This window comes from Carassius carassius, chromosome 23 (assembly GCF_963082965.1).
Source record: "Carassius carassius chromosome 23, fCarCar2.1, whole genome shotgun sequence".
NCBI classification, from domain to species: domain Eukaryota; kingdom Metazoa; phylum Chordata; class Actinopteri; order Cypriniformes; family Cyprinidae; genus Carassius; species Carassius carassius.
In genome coordinates, this window is record NC_081777.1 from 17,781,027 (window position 1) to 17,805,886 (window position 24,860).

At 38.2% G+C, this 24,860-nt stretch overlaps 1 protein-coding gene across 3 annotated transcripts in view; it reads right to left on the minus strand.

Moving 5' to 3' along the window:
- LOC132101406 (tetraspanin-18-like) overlaps positions 1–24,860 on the minus strand; it is a 48,806-nt gene that overhangs the window by 12,142 nt on the left and 11,804 nt on the right. Inside the window, exons 2-3 of one of the 3 annotated variants that reach the window (XM_059506338.1) lie at positions 9,915–9,993; positions 3,340–3,395 (exon numbers count right to left, since the gene is read on the minus strand). In XM_059506338.1, the coding sequence (XP_059362321.1) occupies positions 3,340–3,345 (6 nt within the window). In that variant the 5' untranslated portion in view covers positions 3,346–3,395; positions 9,915–9,993. Of the gene's footprint in view, positions 1–3,339; positions 3,396–9,914; positions 9,994–10,113; positions 10,320–24,860 lie in introns of those variants that run through there. The other 2 variants (XM_059506340.1, XM_059506339.1) reach the window with 2 other exon arrangements.

A 24,860-nucleotide genomic window follows, 5' to 3' on the forward strand; every position in this document is an offset into this window, starting at 1 on the left:
CATGCTTGTTGCAGCACATTTACGCAGTCCAAAGAGCCTCAGCAAATCCAACAACATGATCAAGACTGATTTGTGTTCAGCTCATTATTCCTAATCCTGGGGTCTATGATTATGAGACCAAAAGCACAGTGTGTTTTTTCCTTCTAAGAATTGTCTTTGTAGTCTCGTAGTCGCGGAAATATCTGAAGCAAAGCAAAAGTGAGGCCAGATCAACAGCATAAGTGAATATGAAAAAGACTGCTGCTTGTTCTCTCACAGACATTATCTGACACGAACGCAGTCAGCACCCACAGAAAGAAACAAACACACAAAAACCCACACAAAAACGTGTGATGCGTTCACTGCTATAACATCACAAAATCTTCTATTTTTGTTTTACTGACCTATAATCTAGAATTTTTCAGACTGTGAAAAACTGCAGACATACCATCTCAAATTAATAGCAAAACTGTAGATAAGAACCTTACATTTGGATGGGAATAATGTTCATAAATGTGTTTTAGGTTCACAACTTCGATAATGTTCCCTTTACTGCAAGGTTTCTATCCAGGAAATGTTGTAGTTACTGTAATGATTCACAAGCAGAGGTCAATTGTAAGGCTCTCATTAGTGCGATTGTTTTTCATCTGTATAAACTTGGCATTTCTGCAATACAGAGACTGAATGCTTATGCAAATCAGTTTTCATGGGGTAACAATATTTTTGTTTTCATTCTCTGTAAACTTCGCACTCCTGCAATACAGAAATTGAATACTTAAGCAAATCACATCTTCTCTTTCTGCTAAGAATATTTTCTGAAATAAAACAATTGCATATTACAATAATTTTGAGTCTAATACTTGAATATCTGTGCAATATATGCACTTTTCCTGTATTGAGTGAAACATTGGAAGAGGTGTACTATTATTTTCCTGCACATGTACACTTTTTTTGCCTGTTTTGGTGGACTGTTTTTGTGCTGAAGCAGGTTATGAGAAGCAGGGGTAGTTCATCTCTAATAAAAAACAAAATAATATAATACAAATAATAATCATTAATACTCAATAAAAAAAAATCTGATTAAATGTTTTTGGAAAATTCTGATATTACACTAGAACTACATATTATTGAAGTAGTATTTTGTTTTAAAACAACACCTGTAAACTGTAATATGACAAAAAAAAAGGATTGCTTTAGAAAATCATAAACCTCACATTTAGGCTTTAAACTATTTTTAAGCAAAGAGACAAGGTAAAGGACAAAATTGTGAATTTGTAAATTAGCATTGGCCAGTAAGTAATCACCTTAGAAACTAGAAACTATGTGAAAGCCTTAGCAACCACAACCATACCAGAGTTTTACAAAAGCAATTAGCACTCACATATCCCTTGAAAAAAAAAAAATAATAATAAAAACCCAAGTTTGCAAGCTAAAAGTCATTTATCCTCCCTGAGGTCTTCCTTTAGAAAACCACACTTTTTTAAACAAATAGGTTGAAGAGACTCTCCTTGAAGTTGACACTTTTAACCTGATTAATCCACTGTCTGGTTTAGTCATTCTACTAACTGGGACAGGTTCATTAGCTGAAGGACAAGGACAGTGTGTGCTGGTCAGCTCTCCCCCATCAGCCATGAGCTTGCATACATAAAGAGCAATATAGCATGAAACACAGGATTCACAAGAGCACTGAATTTCTTCACCCTCAGTGAATCAGATGACTCCTAATTGTTCTTTTCAATGCACATCTTGAACAGCTAGTGACAAATACGCTTATGTCTGTGTGAGTGTGTGAGTACATCAATAGTGCTCCATTCAGGAAAATTCAGCAAATCTAATCTTCCGTGTAGACATTTTTATAATACACGTGAAACTGGAAAACATTCTAGCTGTGTTAGGGGAAGGGGTTCAACAGCATGATCTACCCAGCAGGCGTATATATAGTCCCTTAATAAACCTCCAAATAGGGCAGAATAAGTCACATGCTTCTCAGCTTTGAAGTCTGCATAAGTTAAAGCAGTTATAGCATGTTCATAAAGAGGCCAGGTACCTCATATGTATCAGGGAACACGGTAATGACTAACTGCCATATCTGGCTGTATAATTAATGAAAACTTCTGTCTATAATGAGCCTAAAGCTTTTAGTGGTTCATCAGTGATCATTTGGATAAGACAAGTGATAAGAACCGATGGATTTCTTGTCCTTTGAAGGAGAATTTAAAGGTTGACTTGGACACAAAAGGCCTGCAGTGCCAAAGCTCATTCATTAGACCAGCTGACTCAAGAACAATGACCTGATTTAGATATTTAGAAAAACCCTCCAGTGAAACAAAAAATATAACTTGATGTTATTCAGACAAAAAAAGGGAAGATCGCGAGGATTATGTTGCTTTCATACAAAAGTTCAGTAAACAAGATGGTAGTATTGTGCGAACTACATTTTAAGCACAATTTTATTGGTTACTTAGTCTGTTTTTACTCAGCCAATACAAACAGAGCCAAACAAAGCACCTCCAAGAAACACATTTTCTAAATGAACAGGCATTTATGAATGAATAGGTTAAATGAATGTTTCAATAAACAAAGGCTGCATCCAAAAGCGTATACTATATGAGTAGGTACTTCCTTTGAATAAGTACTTCATGATCATTTTAAAACTATGTACTCTTTATGAATGTAATTCAGCGGTAGTTATTTAGCTTCAGTAGCATTCACAAATCCTCTCCTGTGGCCTCATGGGATAAAAAGCATAGAAGCACTGTATACGCACTTCAGAATCTCAGCAGAAGCATTGGTTCATCTGGGCACTTTTGATTACTTTGGTCATGAGTTGGTTTAAGCTGGTCCTGAGTTGGTTAGAAGCAGGTTATGAGCTGGTCCTGAGCAGGGGCTAGTTGCTTAGGATCAGGACCAGCACATGACCAGCTTAAACTAGTTTATAACCAGCTAAGGACCATCTTAAACCAGCTCATGACCACCTACTAAGGACCAGCTTAAAGGACCTCCAACCAGCTGCCATGCTTCAAAACATACCTAACCAGCATATGCTGTTTTTGTTCAACAAGGGAATGAAACCCTTGATCATTAAGATAATTGTTTTTCTACAGAGTACAGAATACTGCAGTGTTTTTGAACAAATCAGTTGAATGAATGAATAAACGACTCACTCATAAAGACAGTCTACTGATTAGTTCCTGAGTAGGTCAGCATTTTTTGGTTACTAATTGGTTGATGAAATGATTCAATGACTCACTAATAAAGTCTTGTTTAATTCCTTAATGAAACATTTTTGAACAAATCAGTTGAATGTTTGACTCAAGTAACTCTCATAAACACAATCACTTATCAACTACTGTCACTTACTGGCATATTGAAGTAACATTCACTGAAAAATCCCCACCAATAAACTGTCAGTCTCTCTGGAACACAAACAAGTAGGGCAATACAAATGTGAATAGTCCCAGTGCTGTAGTACTGATTCACTACTGTTGTGTAACTATAATAATTAGAATTCAAGTGAACTACATTTACAATCGCACTTGGTTATTGAACATCTGATGTGAGATTGTGTGTAATAAGCTTTCTGAAATGTTCTGTAGTGAGAAATAGAGTTCATTACAAAGATCATTGTTAAGATGCAGGTGCAGGTTTCAGATGAATAAAGCCACTTCATCTTTGTCAGTAGGTCAATGAATGCCGCATTCACTGAGAAAAGAAGCCCAGTGGACTTGGGGAAATGGCCACTGCTGGTGAAGTACAGAAAATTAAAGAGGAAATCTATAGAAAATTGTCAACCTGCAGCTTCCTGTATGAGTTATGACAGCCAAGGTATTTTATATAATGAATTTACTACTGAAATGCTGAATGAGGTCAATACAAAACCTAATAACTTCACAGACATCGCAACTCAGAAACATTCTTTGTTGTCAGATAAAAGAAAACACAGTTTAAATTCTGTGATCCATACACTTATATCTGCTGCTCTGGTGAAGTTATCAAACCCAGATGGAGAAGATCACTAGCTCAGCAAGATCGATAAGACATTGATCGGTTGAAGTCTTTCTCTTTTGTCTTCACAACCTCTTTCTTGTCTTTCAACCGTGTGGATTTCTTGTCTCACAGTGAGTGTGATCACATCAACAATAGTTCATTAGTACAATAGGGATTTCCCATGGCACTGGACTTTCCCTTTTTATTAAATTAGACCTCAAGTCACTTGTAACTGGTTATTTAGGCAACACTTTCTTAGCATTTCTTTAAATTATTAAATCTGCCAAGTGACATACTAATAAAACAATTTTGTGTTCTTACACGTTACCCGTTATGGATAATGTAATAATTTTGGTCTTGAAAAAGCAGTTGCACAAAGCATCCCACATTGAATAAGAATCTAACATAAGCTGGGCAATGAATGTCCAAAAGTGAATGAATTGCCATTTAGGGAATGTTCCCATGAACTCTGAACCTCAAAACCACAAATAAAATGAAAGAAATTATTTTCCACAATGACAATGGATCTCTGTCCTCATCAGCCTGCTAAAGATACATCATTGATTAAGAGCACATGAATAGAGAACTAAAATATTTCACCGACTGTTTGCGACTGCCACTTTTGAATACATGAACAACAGCAAAAGTGAAAAAGTGAAAGTCATGACATTTGCCAATATGGTAAACAATAATCAGAATTGGTGCTCTGCATTTAACCCATTCAAGTGCACACACACAGCAGTGAGTAGGGAACACACACCCAGAGAACTGGGCAGCTATTTTTTCCACCGGCGGGGAGCGATTGGGGGTTCAGTGCCTTGCTCAAGGGCACTTCAGTCATGGGTATTGAGGGTGGAAGAGAGCGCTGTTAATTCATTCCCCCCACCTACAACTCCTGCCAGCACTGAGACTCGAACCTGCAACCATCGGGTTAAAAGTCCAACTCTCTAACCATTAGTCCACAGCTGCCCCCAATTTCAATTTATGGCATTGCAATCAAATTTCAACAGTATGCTAATGAGCTGCGTGGGAATGCAGTGATTCACCAACTGATACAGCAACCAAAAAAAAAAAAAACTTCCAGCAACAAACAGCACTAGCTTGATGTTATTTAAGCCCCTTTCACACCGCGATTCCGGAAAATACACGGGTAATGTGTCCCGGCAATTGTTCCCGGGTCGCTAGCTTTTGCACATTCACACTGCCAATGATTACCTGGAATATGTGCGTGCGTTCACACACAACCCGTAAAGGTCCAGTAAACACACGTGACATCGGGATGTGACGTGTAATGTACGAGTCGAAAACACAAGGCACGTTAACTTTCACTGAAGCTGGCGAACGATCTCAGCATCAGCGCGGAAAGTGAGGAACTAACTGATCTCTGCTTCGTTACAGTTTGCACATATTTTTTTCATTGCGAAAGTTGATCTGCCTTCAAAACACTCGCTAAAAGAGTCGTGCGATAACGTGCGTCATCACTACGACACACCCTTTATGGCATTAGTTCTGACTTTTGATCACACAGCACTCGTTCCGGGACTGAACCCGGCAATGTTACCAGGTCCCCGACCCGGGATCAATCCCGGGACGTGTTTGCTTTCACACAGAAGGCGACCCGGCAATTTTCCGGGTCCAACGTGCAGTGTGAAAGGGGCTTTAGTGTCAGTGTGAATGGGTTCTAGTTAATTAGTGTATGTCAGTTTGTTTCCTACAAATGTTTGCAGTCAAACTGACCTGACCTTAAAAGTGAAGTTCGCAGTAGTGCTGAATTGTTATAAGGAAGGATGAAACACACGTGGAAAGTTGAACCACAAACTCGGTGTTCGGCATGTCAACGGAAAGTAATCAAAAGTCCACAAGTCCTACAGGGCAAACGTCTTCTCCCCTTCTTCTCACCTCTTTCCAAACATCACACAAACTCAAGAATGTGAAGTTCAAACAGTCCACCCCCCCCCCCCCACATTTGAGCTCTGAAGTTCATATCTTACATCTTGGCTGATGTTGGAAACAGGGAAAATGTATTTTTGCCAAGAAGATAAATATAGAACCACAAAGCAAAAGGGAGGGATTTCAGCATATTTTTTGATGGCTTGACTTCTACAGTCTAAGCTAAAATGGTGGGGGTTGGTATAGGTGGACAACCCTTTGTTTCTAGACGGGTGTCTGGTGTCCACTTAACACCAGTTCCTGTCAGAGCAAACATGGAAAGCGGCAGCCTTCTGCAGATGGAGCACAGCTTGGACTAGCATTTGTCTAATGAGTGATCACTCACAGGCCTGTCAAACATGCCATCTGGAGGAGGACCACTGGTCAGCCGTGAAATATGGAGTTTGTTGACGCTCTGTGTTGATCATTCCCTTAGTGCATATGCTTGGTGATGACAGATGTAAACATAAATGCAGACAGAAGATGACAGTGATATAGTTATTAGAAAACGCATGGGAATTTTAATCTTGGTATGCATTATGAAAAGATGCATTCCTTCAAGCAACATTACATTTCTGAAGGATTTGCTCCACAATAAACATATTAACTCAAATCATGTGCTTCTCCAGTGACGAAGAGCTCACAGAACAGACTGTTCACTTTTTTCTAACAGCCTTATGTTGAAAGATGTCCTAAATAGGAAAAGATCCCGGAATCTCCAGGGTACACCCATTACACAACAAAAAGGGTAAAAATGTCCTATTTGATTTTGAATCCACTGATCCACACCTAAGCATTGTGGGGTAAGATGCTGCCCCCACATTAAATTTTCCTCCTTATCATGCACACACACTCGCACTCACACACACACACACACACACACACACACACACAGGCTTCCATATTTTGAGGGGACTCTCCATGACAAGGTAAGAGGTGTGTGTAAATATACACAGCAGACTTACCTCTGTTCCTTGACAGTTTTCCAGCATCCCTCCGCCACCCCTTCCCTGCACTTACAACTATTTCTGTCCTAACCTGGGGAGGAGCTCTCTGTGTTCAGGCAAATACCGAGTTGAGGCAAATACCCTCTCGCCGGACAAGGGGGGAGTCTTCCGGGGTTCGAGAAAGAATTACCAAGCTTGGAGCCCTCTCCCCTGACAGTGCGCCAAACATGCATGCATATCCTTTACTCTGTTTATTATATGGAAGTGAACCCGTGAAATTCCATTCTGTGTGATTTATAAGCTTGTTTCCTCATGGGGACCAAAAAAAAATCCCCCACAAGGTCAAAATTTACTTGTACAACTATACTTAGAAAGAAGAAGAAAGAAAGTGACATGACATACAGCCAAGTATGGTGACCCATACTCGGAATTCGTGCTCTGCATTTAACCCATCCAAAGTCTACAGACACAGCAGTGAACACACATACACAACATGAACACACATCTGGAGCAGTGGGCAGCCATTTCTGCTGTGGCGCCCGGGGAGAAGTTGCTCAAGGGCACCTCAGTCGTGGTATTGAGAGTGGACATTTCTGAGTTTATATTATAGTATATATATATTTTATAGGCTACATAGTATAAAAATCAAATGACAGCTGGAACAGATGGGTTATTGCCACAGGAAGTGCTTCATCTTTCCTAAATGGGGGGGAAACATGACTCATGCTTTTCAATGATTTGTAAAAACTATATTAGCAAATGTTTCCATTTGTTTCTCTTAATAAAAAAAATGCGCTTGACACTTCATGCATGTGAAATTATTTTCTAAACATGTTACGATTTATCATTGACTGACTGCACATTGTTCTTAAGGAGACATCCTAGCCTCCCCTTGCATTTCACCATACATGGATCTGAGAGAATCATAATTGAAGTTGAAATGAACAGAATTAAATGTCTATTGAGCTCCTACATTCTAAGGTACAGTGTGAATGAGTTCTGCATGATTAATGTGAAAATATTGATGTGAAAATTTTGAAATTACAGACACCATTACACAGCATCAGACTCCCTGTTTGAAGTGGCCACTTGAGAGCTCCAATCTCCCTCATTGTTATAGATGGATGGCGTGGAGATGATTATTATGGAGAGATACCATCTGTTATGAAGCACCATCAGTTTAACTTTAGAAACTGTCTGCGGCATGACAGCTTCCACAGTAAATACAGGATGGGTGATTTTCATTTCCATCTTTGCAGATGCTTTCTTTACCAAAGCAACCACTAAGGGAAAAAAAAAAAGTCAAACCACAAATCTTCATCAACATGGCATTTTGCTTATTGTGCATTTGAGGGTCGGCTTTAGAGGGTGAACGGAGCGGTTGATGCATCTCTGTCAGCGGGACCTTTAACTCTGAGCACCACGTATGTGTTTTGCTGGTATGTGTGTGGAATTTTAATGCACTGAGTTTTGATGCAAATCAGTTCCCCACAAAGACCGGAGCCCAGCTATGACAGAGAAATAAAAGATGCCGCTTCAGTATATGACAATCACCTCCCTGCTGTTGACAGTGTCACAATGGCTTTGTGCACCAACAGCCCTCCACCAGCCAAACAACACTGTCAACACAATGATTTCACTGCATTTCCACTCAGTTCATTTTTTTTGTAGCATTTCCTTTTTAATGAAGTTATCTGCTAGATATAGTGCATGAAAAGTGCACTGTGTGAAAGAGGCAGAAATTGCTTGCATGTACTGGATTAATGTTGTATTGATTGGTGATTTTCAAAGCAATAAATATGTATAGCAAAATCACTGCCCTGAATTGAGCAAATCCAATCTGCACTGGTAAAATGCAAAATGTATTAATTTTGATTATTATAGCTGTAAAGAGGAAGACAAAGCCCAAAGAGAGCATGTATTTAATGCACACTACAAGAAATGAAAATTTGTGAATTATTATTTTCCATACAATATGACAATGTCTGTCAAACTGTAAAAATTGTTATATAAAGTCACCATAAAAGTGGTTTCATCTGCACATTCAAACTCGGTTGTCACATTCGGAAGTCATATGTCACCTTTTAAGGAACGGGTTGTTATTGACAGAAAATGTCCCCTTCTGCCATAGCTCTGAAATCTTATTTGAATTTACATTCACATTAAAAAATGCACCAGGTTTGACGTCCTTGACACCAAATACAATTGTGTTGTAGCCGAATGTGACAACCGAGTTTGAATATACAGAATGGAGAATGAAATCTGTGCTGCAGAGAACTGGAGATATTTTTAATTTGAGCCTTTTCTTCACACAGAACTATGGAGTGATTTCAAAAGACTCTGAAGCTATTACACGTTATAGAAGCTATTACAAGTTGTAGAAGAGCATTCTTTTTGAGCATTTTTTTTTACACTGAATGGCAAAGAGCAGTGTAAAGATTCTTCAAAACGTAACCTTTTGTGTTAATGTGCAGATACACACTTTCAAGGGCACAATCCATTCATTTTAAGAATCCATGCGACCAGGAACTTTTCATTAGAGTGAAAGATTTCACCATGCAGATTTTGAAAACAGGTCCAAGTTGCTCACATGAACTTGTGCCATTCACCAACAGAAAGCTGCTTGGTTTGGAAGTGAATTCATACATTGTAACTATTGATGTGAAAACAGACAAAATTGCCTATGAAATACTACAGATATGTATGTGTTAATGTGACTTTACACTTGAAAAAAAAAAAAGTAAGAGTCTAGTGTTGTGTAAATAATGCTAGCTAGATACTCTTTGCAGCAGGAAACGTTAGATGCTCTTCAAACAAAGTGTAAATGTAAGTAATATCTGTGGTACTAGAGAAAAAAATATCTGAGCAATAGTGGGCAGAGTAAGTGAAAATAGCCTTCGCAAACAAAGTTGGCTATTTGAAATAGTGTAAATAGACACTGCCGAAAAGAAAAAGTAGCATCAACCATGTTTAAAACCCAAACTTAAAACAAAAAGTGGGTCGATTTCAGTTGAACTATCGCTTTAAGAGCATGCAGATGCTCCGTTTATGTTAATAAGCAAAAGCACCTACCATGAGTTCTTTGATGTAGTTCAGGATTCAGGTCAAAAGATGAGCGCCCCTGCTCTCTCTTTCCGTCTGTTTTTATTAGCTGTGAAAGGAAACACAACCACAGGTTATGGCGTGTATTTAATCACACCAAGCAAACAGCAAAGCGAATTCATGTCCACAAAAGCACAATAAAACATGCAAGATGGAGCAAAAACAGCACTCTTCCACACTGAAGACTCAAAGGAAAGCTTGGCACAGGGCAGGTAGTATGAATCTTGGAGTGCGACAAGATTGAGGATTCATTATTAATGACATTCCCTGTGGTGCACTACTCTGAAACAGCATGTGCGTGAATTTTTCACTTTGCAGCTTGAGTAAAGAAATGAACTGGGACAGAATGAGCATCAAACTAGCTTTAATCAATCTAAACCCATGACTGAAGAAGGTGAAATATTAATGGCTGCCGTTACTTATCAGATCCATTGCTTGGTTAATTGCTCTTTATTGTTTGACGCCAGACTGATTGCATTTTGCCTGTTATGCTCGGTGCTACTAATCTTGATTAGTGTCGGAGGTCATGAATAATTTATTAGAAACAGCATTCCTAACTAATTACCTGTAGCCGATTCTCACTGTTGGAGAGGATCACCAACTGTGTGCAGATAACAAGCCTAAATGCTTTTAACTTTCTGCTATTCATATTGTTTTGCCACCTAGTGTCTCCTAGTTGCAATGTGCTACTAGCCAATTAAAACTGAGATGTTCCTGGCACACTCTTAAAAATAAAGGGTCTTTGTTTTCTTCGGAGGTTCCATAAAGATCCTTTAACATTCATGGAACTTTCCACTGCACAAAAGTGGAAAAGTGCTCTTTAAAATATTCTTCACACTAAGAAACAATGGTTCTTTTAGGAACTTTTTAGGAACAATGAAAGGTTCTTTGGGGAACCCCAAATGGTTCTTATGGCTTTGAGTGTGGCCTCAAAATAATTATTCATGATAGCACTAAAAGCTTTTTGCAAACTGCACCAGATTTTTCCTAAATAAGAGTAGATTAATGTAGGGAGAAGGACAACATAAAAGAGGTATGTTATCCATTGCAACTATGAGGTATAATAAAATCCAGGATGTTCATGTTTCAACTTAAGTATCGCAATGAAAACATTTCTTGAGAAGTGTTTTGTAGACAAATTCTGTGTTTCAGCTATGACCTGGCAGACTAGAATTCCCTTGTTCTCCAAGCACGCTACACTCCCTACAAAAATACATGCACAAAATATCATTAGTTTATACAACAATTGTTTCTATAGCAACACACAGGAGGAGAAAGTAAAGCTGCAAAACAGTACAACAGTCCATTTCCAGGATATTTAATTTATTTTCCAGTTAAATACAATACCTACAATCATAAAGCAAGATTACATTTACAAAGACAGCAAAAAAAAATCTTTTACTAACCTCTTTCACTCCCAAATCAATGGCATTCAATGGCATTTAAGATTGACCACAGTGTACACTGATTGGCATTCCCTGCTAAATTGATTTGTTTCTTCTGACCTTACAGTCTGATGGGACCATGCGCTCTTTAATTGTTCTCTACACTTGCAAACATTGTTTGCTCCATCTAGAATCAACAAGGGGTTTGAACAAAAGAGCTCAAAGGGCATCTTCATTATGTTTATCTGTGTCAATGCTAAAGGTCTCTTTTCAGTCTGCAGTAAATTTGAACAATGCAGGATGACTTAAAGTTCAATGCTAATAGATGACCACAAAGGGTGAGCAATAAAGGATGTGCGTGTTGTTATTTGTCATTATACTGTACACTTTCACTGCCCTACCTCTTCCTCTCTCTGTCCATGATCATGCTATGTTATTCACATACACGATGAGTGACACATCCTACAGGACGTCTCTCCCTCTGGAAGGATGTGATGGCCAAGCTTGCCAACTGTCTAGTCATTCAAAGCATATGCCCACTTTTCTCTCGTCCTTCCTCTAAAAGATTATGCTCATCCAAATAAAAAAATAAAAACATTAAATATTTAAATAGGAATCATTTTCATGTCAGCTAGTGTGATCCATTAGTTGACTAGTAAATAAATTTATTTATTATTATTTATTGTAATTATGTTCAATGATTAAGATAAGTAAAACTTCTATAACTATTATTTTCATAAATTACAGGCACTTTGTACTACCATTTAAATGTTCGGGGTTGGTCTGGTTTGAAATGTTTTTGAAAGAAGTTTCTTATGTTCACCAAGGCGTAATTTATTAAAGGATTAATATGGTAAAACAGTAATATTATGAAATCCTATTTCAATTTAGAAAAACGCAAATTTTTCTCAGAAACAACCATTGTACTTATAAAGAACCTTTAAAACACCTGAGGAGTGAATGACAAAACTTTCATAAGCGTAAAGCACTAATTATACTATGGAAAGCCAAAAGGGTCAAAAACTATTTTTGATTATTTTGGCCATGCCTGGGGCGGAGACTATAGGTTAGAGGGGCCTTTTTAGGTTTAGCTCCAGCAGTTATTTTTAGAGATTTACTTCATAAACAATAACACATCACAGATGTAACATTTCAATACTAAATACTTCAAGTGTATCATATTCAAATATTTTTTCAAAGATAGGCATTCACAGATGTCTGGACTGAGCCCCAAATACTCCCTGACACTTGATATCGTCTCTGAACTATATTGATAAAACACATCAACTCATCAGCACATATTTAATCAACCCCTCTGCTTCAGACACTTGATCGATACATCTGATTGAAATGTGACAGTAGCCGTCTAGGTGTCCTCTGACCTTGTGGCAGGTGGCTGACAGGGTCTTTAAGTGCAATCCCTTGAGAGAAAAAAAAGGGTGTCAAAGTGTTGAAATAGTCATATGGTACAGCTCCTGGCACAACACTCAGTGCTGTGATAATGACCAGCTCTGTACACAGTTACTTGGTGTTTTCTCTAAGCAGTCTGTTCTTGTCTTTCATTTAAACCTCCATGTCCCTTTTTTAGGCCCCAAGGCCAAAGAGACCTTAGTCTCTGGGGAGAGACAAAGTTCAGGGCATCAAAACAAGCCTTTGAAGCAGAACGATTAAAAGTGTTGGAATGGACCAAAAGGGCTCAAAGGTGTGGGGGAGTCAGCTTCTCCAATTAGGCACAAGAAAGGTTGTTAACATGCAAACCAAGCGGTCCATGAACCACTGTTTTCTCTCAGAAAGGGTTATGCAAACAACGGACATGGTTAATGATCTGATCTTGTCAATGATGAGCTAATGACTGACTATTGATTCATTATGATGAAAGATATTTGATGAGAGAGTAGTTTTGATTAAAATGGTGTAAAATTACCATAATAACATTTTTTCAATTGTTTCCAATTGAGTTATACTACTAATTTGTTGCATCAGATATTATAAAATAAATATAAAATGGCTGTGTTAACGATAAATCAAAAAAGGTGAACCACAAGATTAGTAATTTTCCTATAGATGTAAAAACTGCTGTGGAAAGCCACATAAAAAAAAAAAAAAAAGTAAAAGATGTTTAATGTAGTTATGAGTAAAGGATTTTGGACCAATAAGATTTCACAGTGGGTGGGACACCCTACCATATATGGTGAAAAACTGTAAATGGTTGAACATTGCATTATTGTTAATTTTACTCTGAAATAATGTGGCACACATGATTCTATTTTAAATAATTTAGTTTTTTTATTTATTATTACCAGTAGTAAATTTTCTGGCACATTAGTACCTTATAAGTGCATATTAGTAACTAAACTGTACTGTACACATTTTATGGTTAAATGGAACAATTTAGTATCTTTTAATTGGGTACCACCCCAGTGAACCACAATACCTTTTTTTCGGAGAGTGTAGTTGTTGAGTTTTGAGAACAGGCCAATTACAATGATTATAATGGTGGTTATCAGTAAATTTCTTGGTACAAAGCAGATTTGGTAATTCTAGGTATATTAAATAGGTATATTAACATTATATAACTTGATAAAATAAAGTTATATATGCCATCTCATAATATCAGAAACATGTCACCATTTTTATAGTGAATTTCTGGCAACCAAATCTTCTGTTTTCTTGTAAATCCATCAGGATATTGTTAAGCAACCAAAAAGTTTAATTACTGTCATACAAATTTATTCAGCGCTGCGAAAGACAAGTTTCTTAAGTATGTGCCAACATCTGTTGTCAAATTCAGGTTCTTGTTAAAAGATGTGCCAAACATCATAGCTGTCATGGATGTCGTGTCTACAGTACTTTTATTCCACCTTTTTTTATTATAAGTCAAAACAATACATGTTCATAGTCAAAAGCTGCAGTATATGTCTTTGGTAAAATGTAGTGCAGTGCTAATCCTTCTCTTATTTCATCCTTAGGGTCTACATTGTTTATTTAGTTGTGCTGACACAACCTGTCGTAAAAATTCAAAGCAGAATCTGTTGGACAAGAAGCACTTGTTTCCCCGAGTCTTTCTTAATTAAAACCAGAGGAAGAACTATTTAGTCCTTTACACAAATACAAGGACTTTCCTCTATCCAGTTCATATTCCCAAAGCAACTGGTTTGAAAAATGAGCAGATTTTGCTGTTTGGTCTCAGGAACAGCAGGGGATTTGGAGGACTAACCAAGCTGCATGCTGTGTCAACACCAAACATTCTCTGCTGCCTGTGTAATCCCATTCACCATGGGAAAACAGCATGGTACTTCACCACAACAGAATGAGAGTGGGACATGGCCAAAAAGGATCTTAAATGAAATAATGTGTTGAAGGTTTCCTTTGTAACTTAATTTGAAATGGACTGATTTTAGTCCATATTAAAAATTACAAATGAACTTTGTCACAGAAATTGACAAAAGTAGATATTAATGCTGAGTTCTGGTAAAGTTTACATTTAATAGTAGTTAACCTCCTTTTATGGTTTCTCAATGTAAATTATAAGTTGGCACCCATTTTTATGAAAAACTATTTTCTTTAGCATTACCTAGTGACGGCTGAAGGTCTGAAATCTATGGCAGCTTCCATTGGCCAAGGCCCACCCATGAGGCCATTTGACCGACATGTCAAACAACCAATCACAGTTCGTTTCATTCAGTGTCACCTTTCAGGGCGTTAAATACATGACATACTTTTAAGAATCCAGCGTTTAGTTTATCCTGATAAGCACTCGTCATCACAGTTGTAAACTCCACGGCTTTCTTCCTTTGTGAGGTGGTTTGGTGCCACAGCATTTTTGTTTCCAGGCATAACGTTAAAGAACACGACACACATGTCTCCCAGAAATCCTGTATAATTCAACCAATCTGATGATGACTTCAACACTCCTGAAGTGTTTCCACTTTTGTGTCCCATATGCATCAGACATTTAGTCAACGGTCCGTGGGCGTGATGTCTGAGGCTGAGACTAAGTATTACCTATAGATACTGAAAAACTGGAAAACTGGAAATTACCTGGTAGTGGTAATTCATATTTTTTACTTAAAAAATCATAGATGCAGTATATTACAGTAAATACACAAGACTTATTCAATGTTAAATTATAAAATCTTTTTTAAATAAGATATATATATATATATATTTTTTTGAAAGATTCTGTTGTGCTCACTAAGGCTGAATTGAATTGATCAAAATACATAAAAAAGGGTTATACTGAGAAATATTATTACATATCACATTATTAATTTCAAATTAAATTTCTATTTTAATACATTTATTATGTAATTTATCTCTGTGATGGCAAAGCTGAAATTTAATTACTCCAGTCTTTAGTGTCACATGATCCTTCAGAAATCATTTTAATATTCCAATTGGTGGTCAGATAACATTTCTTATTATTACTGATATTGAAAAGTTATGCTATATTTTTGTGGAAATTTTTTTTTGGATTCTTTAAAAAACTTCAAAAGAACAGCATTTATTAGATGTATTATTTAATAATGTGAAAGCCTTGTCAATTTTGGTAAAATGAAATGCATCCTTGCTGAATAAAAGTATTTATTTCTTTAAAAAACAAAAAACTTACAAATCTCAAAATTGAAATAAGTATCTATCTGTTCACCTCAATATATCCCAAAAATGACAAAAACACCAGACTGCAATCCCCTCTCCACCCACATATTCCTCTCAAGACACCTAATCAGTGGATTTCACATGTATGAATATGAGATTTTTATACATGCATATAAAACTGCAGCATCTGTCAGACAGAGATTCGAAAGAGAAGCTGGATGCTATAATTGATCTAGACTGAGATTTGACATAGCTGGAGGCTTGAATGGTAATGCTGCACTGCGTCGATTTCACGGGCACGACTGGAGGAGCAAAGAGAGCAGAAGTCATGCTGGGATATAAGCATATCAAGCCTTAGAACAGAATCATTTGCCTCATCAGGCAGAAGCTCAACAGTGGAATCTACTCGTAAACGGACACATTTTGTTTAACCCCTACTCCTCTGTGTGGTTTGCTAAAGCTCTGGCTATGTCTGAAAGCATTGTTAGTAGTGCTGTGAAATGATTATTCTCGATTATTCACATCCAAAATAAATGTTTTTGTTTACAAAATATTTGTGTCTATACTTTGTATATTTATTATGTATATATACATACAAAGACATGCATTTATATAAGAAAAATATGTTATGTTTATTTACTAAATATACTTCTGTATAATATAAATGATATAAACATATAAATGTATATACTTGTAAATACTTTCATAATATATACTGTATGTGTGTCACACCTCTGGACTGTTTTTGTTCTGTTTTCATCCCTCATGTGCTCCGTGACCTAGTTTTCCTTCATGTTTAATAGTGACATTTAGTTCAGGTGTGTCTTTTCTATTATCCTCGATTACCAAGTCCCTGTCTATTCAGTTTTGCCACACGTCTGTCAGTATCCATTTGTGTCATGACTGGAGGATCCTTTGTCTCTGCCTCCAGCCTCTAAGTCCCCGACTTTGCCTCGCCTTTTGATCCAGCGGCTCCACCATGGCTTCTAGCTCCCTCCTCTCTGCTGTGGCCCATCAGTCCACCAGCCACGCCAGGCTCCCTCATCCCTCTGTCCCTCTGGCTCTGTCAGGCTGCTCCCTCCCTCCAGCTTCACCTCAGTCCTCTGTCACTCCCGCTAGACCGTGGCCTTCCGTATGCTGTCTGTCGACCCCCTGTAGCCGACAGCCCTTCCTCCACTGTGGCTCCTTCCTCCGTTGGCTCCACCATGGGCCACCATTATGGCTATGGCCTGGGTCCCACCTGGCCTCTCCAAGTACCTCCTGTCTCCTCCCTGGCTCCTCCTTTCGTCTGATCCACCCTGGCTCCTCCTGCTCCTTCCTGGCTTCTCCTTGACTCCTCCCTCTATAGTCTCTACCTAGGACTCTGTTGGTCGTCCTTCTCCCGGATGTCTGTCCTCCCCCCAAACCTCCAGTATTTGTCTGCCTGCCCTCCTGCCAGCCCTTTCCTGCCTGTCATTATTCCATATCCACTCCTTTGTCCTCCTCATAAGTCCCCCTGCATCTCTCCCTTTGTTGTTCCTCACCTCTGTCACACCTCTGGACTGTTTTTGTTGTGTTTTCATCCCTCATGTGCTCCGTTGTCCCTAATAGTTTTCCCTCATGTTTGATTGTATCATTTAATTCAGATGTGTCTTGTCTATTATCGTCTTCCAATGAACTTAAGTCCCATCTGTTTAGTTAGTGTTTGTCTGGTCTACTACATCCCTACTTGTGTCTCCTGCCTGTTCTGTCCTGGATTTACCCTTGTGTAGATTTATTAAAGACTATTTGCATTGATCTTCATCTTCTTTGTGCGTTTATCTCACCGTAGCTGTGACAATGGGTTAGAGCTGTGCGATATGGACAAAAAAAAACTATCGCGATATCAATTTTGCGATTTCGATTTCAATCACAATTTTGACACAAACAGACATTCCTTACAGTCATAAATGCATTCAGTATGAATTTGAAACATATTTCCAAAAGAAAACCAATTAGAGCTTTATCAAAAAGTTGTAACATGTCTCTAGAACAGACATAAGTCAAAATAATCACTAAGTAAAGATGTGTCGCCTTCAGAAAGGAGTTTCTCAGAGAAAAATTTCAAAGAGTTTGAAGTTATCATCATCTACAGTGCATAATATCATCCAAAGATTCAGAGAATCTGGAACAATCTCTGTACGTAAGGGTCAAGGCAGGAAAACCATATTGGATGCCCATGATCTTCGGGCCCTTATACGGCACTGCATCACAACATGGGCTCAGGAATACTTCCAGAAAACATTGTCGGTGAACACAATCCACTGTGCCATTCGCCGTTACCGGCTAAAACTCTATGGGCCCTATTTTAACGATCTAAACGCAAAGTGTAAAGTGCACGGCACAGGTGCACTCAGGGCATGTCTAAATCCACTTTTGCTATTTTAATGACGGAAAAACGGTTGGTGCGCCCGGGCCCATGGTCTATTCTCTTAATGAGTAATGGGTGTTTTTTGGAGCGTAACTTGCAATAAACCAATCAAAGTCTCATCTTCCGTTCCTTTTAAGAGCCAGTTGCGCTCGTGCCATGACAGATTTGCTATTTACACGGGGGAATTTGGCAAGCACAAAGACAGAACGCGTCTCTGAGATGAAACAGAGCTGCTTGTGTGGTTGACGTACCTTTACAGTTCTGTGTATGTGATGTGACGCTAGTTTTACTCAAATCAAACAGTCAAATGCTCATGAAGTGACTGTCATTGAGCAGTTCTGGGGATGTTGTTCATGTGTTCACGTCCTTATTTAGTGAGAAAGCAGACGCTGAAATCAATGCGAGCGTCACGCGCGCTTCAGTGTGTGTGATAAAGGAAGTCGCGCTTCTGCTCCATTCATTAACAGAGACACGCAGAACATGCAGGATTCATATTTAAATAGACTGTTCCGGCTTAATATTTAAAGAGATTAGTCCATAGTGTGATTTGATGTAAGTGCAATGACCTATTTTTTGATTAATTCATAAAAAATTTTGCAAATTCCGTGCCATTCCGCGTTAAACTGTCCCTAGTTGTGGTATGCCACCTCTATCTTGCAATGGACACACACCACAACGTTCTCTTTACGTTTGCCCGCACCCTCAAATCAAAACACTGCTGACTCCTTGCGGTATGAGATTTCTGACGCATCGCTTGTGGCTCCTTCCGCTTTGTGGGTGACGTAAACGCGTTGTGTCACATTAAAAAAAAAAATCATTGCGAAGGAACCTGACCTGAGATTTAAAATAAATTAAAAGAGGCTTCGAGGCAGAGGAATTTGCCTCGATCATTTTTTGTAATCGAGTTACTAGAGGAATCGTTTCAGCCCTAATATATATATATATATATATATATATATATATATATATATATATATATATACACACACATATATAATTAGCCTAAAAAAATTGTTATGCATTGCAATCCTTAAATTTTTAATATTTGGCATGTTGTGCTGCTGTGCGTCCCTGTGTTTAATAAGCAGAGTGTACGCGCTAACACACTTTTTCAATAACAAAGAAAAAACATTGCGTCAGACTTTAGACCAGGTTTGAGCTGGTCTATGGCGCAGTCTATTTCCAGCAATGCGCTTGAACACACCTCTTTTTTAGACCAGCACGCCCATGGGTGCAAAAATGAGCGCAAATGCATTCGCTAATTAAACGATGTGGTGCTGGACGGGAAAATGTGAACGGTGCCGGACTGAAACTAGCAAAGACACTTGTGCTGTGCCTTGCATCCCATTGCACCAGGTGTATGATAGGGCCCAAGGTGTGTGAACCTGGAGTTACGTAGGCATATGCCCAGTCTGTTATGTTCTTGTGCTCCATTTAGGCGTGCTGCATTCTGATTGGTTCGGATAGCATTCTGCGGGAGCTCGGGGCAGTGGAAAATAATGCTATAAAGCGATTTAGAAATCGTGCATGTTCAGATCATGATTTTATGACGATTTCGATTAATCGCACAGCCCTACAATGGGTGTGTATTTGTATATCCATAATAAATATACAGAGTACACCTACATATATTATGTAAACAATAATGTATTTTCTGGATCCAATTAATCCGGATTAATCATTTGACAGCACTAATTGTTAGCATTTACATTTTTATATCTGGTGTTTCAAAATTAAGACATTAATTAAACATAAGTTTTGCTTAATTTCACAGAAAAGGACATTCTTAGCAGTTCAAAGCAAAGCCTTTGATACAAGATGATGAATTAAGGGTAAAATGGGATTCACTGGGGTCCTTTAGACATAAATAAGGCTTGTATTTTTCCTATAATCAGTTCATAAAATGTTCCTGCTTTGCAATTTCCCAAAAACCCATTACCCTCAGGAAGTAAAAAACAAGACATCCTAGGGTAGATATCCTGCTTTTTACAGGATCTCAGGAGGAGACTATCCGGGAGGGGTAGGTGGCAAAACCACCAGACATTTTTCCACAGTAAGGTCTCGTAAAAATCTCTCAGCGCTTTTAGAAACATTCCTCTCCCTGATCATGGGAGCGCAAGTGCTGAAACGTCATGAGGGATCACGCTCAACACAAACACAAATACTCTCAGAAAATCAGATATAATCTTCAGGTCCAAATGTAAATGCAAATACCAGACATAAACATTCTGAGAGGCTTTAAGTTTCTCAAAATCTGTTCAGTCTTATTCATCTGGATAAACACTGCAAAAACCATAACCTTAAAGACCCCAGGCGGAATAAATGGAAATTTCAGAAATAAAGACATTGTATGTGTATCAGAGGAATACAAGAGGTCATTTCGGTCATTTCTGGTTAACTGGTCACTACACAATGCTCTCTAGATGAACAAGCATTTCAGCTCACCAGCTGTGGGAATGGCAGTGTGAAAGATTACATCACAATGATTTATGGCACATGAGGAGGAGTCAGAGAAACTATGGAACATAAGATCATTTGGAGGGCATCCAAAAAAGAGGTCTCAATAGGAACACAAGTCAATTGGTTTCCACCACAGAAGATGATGGAACAGCAGTGGGACACCAAATGAATGTGCTGAGAAAGTTAAGAGAACATCTCAGGCTCACATGTACTGTACAACCCTCTACATTGCGAGTAAATCACTTGCATATGTGACTAAATCTTCACTCTGGGCGATTAAATGATGTCTAATATTAGACAATGGCTAATAAATTCTCAGATTTTACTCGCCAGTGTAAAAGTATAAGTTTAGCACATACATATTTTCACTCGCCTGAACACTCTGACTGAGCACTTCAGAGTTTCACTCTCCATCAAGTGATTTGTACTGTTTTTCAGTTCATCTGAAATGGATGTGCAATGCACCTGTATTTGACGTACCGTAAACTCTAGTTTGAAGGCTCATGACTTGCCGTCGGCTTTGTCTCACACACACGCAGAGAGAGAGAGAGAATTGACGTGCTGCATGTAAACAATATTTTTTGATGCATTTTCCTGTCAAAAGACAGTCAACAGTGCTCCCTTGGACTTCTTCAGCTTTTAAGGACTGCCGGGTTCTCCGGTAGTGGGCGGAGCTAATGCGCAAATGGCAGTCTCATTGGCTGCTATCTCAATCCCTGCTTTGATTTTAGCATATCAGTTCGAGCGAACGCACAAAACCTGATTAATATTCATTAATATTCATTAATCCTTAGTAATCCTTAGTGCGTTTTATAGTTCTTACTATTAGAATTCGTATCATTATTATCTTATCAGTAGGCATATTTATGTAATTATTTCCCCTTTTTTTTTTTTTTTTTTTTACAGAAAAAAAGTAAAAAATTTAAAAAAATTAACTGACTGATGTAAAGAGTGTACTTTCAGATGTTTAAAAAAACAGTGCCATTTTACAAACGTTTATTTTTATATATGTGTGTGTGTATGTCTGGCAAGTAAACTAAAACATTTACTAGCCAATGGCAATTCAATTGCCAAGGTGTCCGTAGAGGGTTGCTGTATCACAACACACATGCTGCAAATCTGTGCTTTTTTAAGGAAATGGCATATGTAAATGGAAAATAAGGAATAAGTATATCATTGTTTGGAAGGGTAGTTGGACCATTGTCAAATTAATTGAACTTAATCTGGATAAAACAGGTTAAAAAAGCTGGAATTCCAGAGTAGGGCTGTGCAAAAAATCGAATGCGATTTTCATGCGCATCTCATCAGTAAAGATGCTCCTGTGATTAGAAGTATATCTCCAGAACGTGCGTTCAGATCAGGGTTGCCAGGTATTCACAACAAATCCTGCCCAGTTGCTTCTTAAAACTACTCCAAAACTGGTCCAATCGCGCTTCCAGGAGGCTCCCCGATAAAAATTGCTTCCCGGTGTTAAAATATACATTTTTTGGAAGGGTTGCCTTGGTAAAATTCGCATTTTAGGAGCTAAATATCACGTTATTTGTATTGGGGTTGCTTCAAACCGTGGACATGAAAAACAATCGCAGACTTGGCAACACTGGTTCAGGTGGAGCGGCAGTTACTACACAGAGCCGTAGTCTACTGACAACTAACACAAAATCGTTTTCAAAATCGACAAAGAATCGTCTGCGATTTTAACATCGATTTTGTGTAGATTGTCAGTGAATTACGGCTCGGTGTAGTAAATGCCAACCAGTGTTGCCAAGTCTGTGGTTGTTTTTCATGTCCGCGGGTCGAAGCGACCCCAATATAATTAACGTGATATTTAGCCCCTAAAATGCGAATTTTACCAAGGCAACCCTGCTAAAAAACTTATATTTTAACCCCAGGAAGCAATTTCTATCGGGGAACCTCCTGGAAACGCAATTTGGCTAGTTTTGGAATAGTTTTGAGAAGCAACAGGGCAGGATTTGTTGTGAAAACCTGGCAACCCTGATCCGAACGCACGTGCTGGAGATATACTACTAATTACAGGAGTGTCTTTACTGATGAGATTAGTGTTGCACGGTTCACCGATACTTCAAAAGTATTGTGATTCTCAGAAATTAAAAACGTCAGGATTCTTACATTTATTAGTATCGATACTTCAAAGAATTACTGCGTTCCAGATTAGTAAGACGTATTTGATGTTGGTGTGTGCAACACATGCACGCTTCCAGTGCCTCCCTATGGACGTCTGTGTTTTTTCTCCTCATGCACGCAGCAAAAAAGCACTACAGCGAGATGACTGCATTAGTGGCTTTACTAAACTGATTTGGCTTTACTAAAATGTGTGCATAATCGCATTAAATAGTTTAAATAAGTTGTTCAGATGAACAAAGCACAGGGTTTTCTTGCATGATTAACATTTTAATTGTTTGGTCAGACAGTTCATATATAATATTCACATTAATCGGGGATTAAACGTGGAGGTATGTTCTGTATGCTAAATGTGAATACGAGCGTATCTGCACAGCACCTATAACTGCGCTTTGTATCTGCTGATTGAGATTTACATGCTTGGTTCACTGACCCCTGTATTACATCTCGTTTATGAACGAAATGAATGAGTATACAGGCTGTATACTCATTCATTTCTTTCATAAACGAGATGTATCAGTTAATTCAACTCATTCACGAATGAGAAGATCTCTCGATCTCATTCAGTGAAGGGCGTATGGGTTCACTACATTCAACAAATCACATGCTCCGTCACATCTTAAGTAACTCTTTGACAGGATGAAACAGTTCACACTCACAGAGCTGTTCACGAGCTGCGCATGCGCTGCTAATAGCGCCGCGCGAGCGGAGACTGTGGAGGGAGGAACTTCAGTGAAAGAGAAATATGAGTCAGTGGATTACCTGAACGAGAACGATTCGTTCACCTAAAAGATTCGTGGATTAAAGAAAATTTACTTTATTTGCGGGCTGGGGCGGGCCAAATAATTTCATAAAAATGGGACCCGCGGGTTGGAAAAAAACCCGACCCGCACATCACTAGACTGCATGTGTGAGCACAGGTGATACTGTGGCCACTGGTCCACGACTGGTAGAAAAAGATGACGCTCAATAAAGATGATGTTCATTAAAGATGACGCTCATTAAAGCTCACTGGCTGAGTTTTCTCCCCTGAAAGAAAAGGTTGCACAACTGACAGAAGTTACAATATCTGAGATATTGCTGCTTTTTTTTTTTTTTTTACTTGAATGCCATTGCTTAAATTGATATTATTTATCTTTTGACATTTAATCTTCTGAGTTCAGATATAATCGCTGTTCATATTTTTATTCAAAGTTCAGAATCAACATAAATGTATTACTCTTATGTTTCTTATGATAACTGAGATAATGCTGCTAAATTTATTCTTTCTTTACCTTGAATGTCATTGCTCTAATTTATTTTTTATATTTTGACATTTCACATTTTGTTCAAATGTTTAATATATCTGCTGTTCATATGTTCATTTATTAGTGCATTATATGATTAGAATTTTGTCCCGGTTTTAAAATAAAGCACAGCAATGATATTTGAGAGTGTATTTTCCCTTTTCAAGAAAAGTATCGAAAAGTAACGAAATCGCAATTCTTGACTAGTTATCGGTATCGAAACAATAATTTTGGTATCGTGACAACACTAGATGAGATGTGCATGAAAATCGCATTCGATTTTTTGCACAGCCCTATTCCAGAGATGTTTCTTGAAACCAGCAGCATACATTATTACAATTAATGCACAGTCTTATTTTTGTCTGTTTATTAATATGCGAAACAACACATGGATTTCCTTTTAATCTGATTTCTACTGTAGCATAACTCTAGGTGGTTCACTGCTGCAGCTGTTCATTTGATGAAAGGTAAAACTTGCAGTTTACAACTGATCTTGTAGGCCGATGCTTGTTCCATATGTCTTCAATTGCTTCTGAAAGCCTCCAGCCAATTCTCGAAATTCAGTTTCTGCTCTCCAAAACAAGCGTAAACAGGGCCACACAGATTATCTTACTCATTTTGACTCAGTTTAGATCTCTTTTTGGACTGCGTTCTGCTG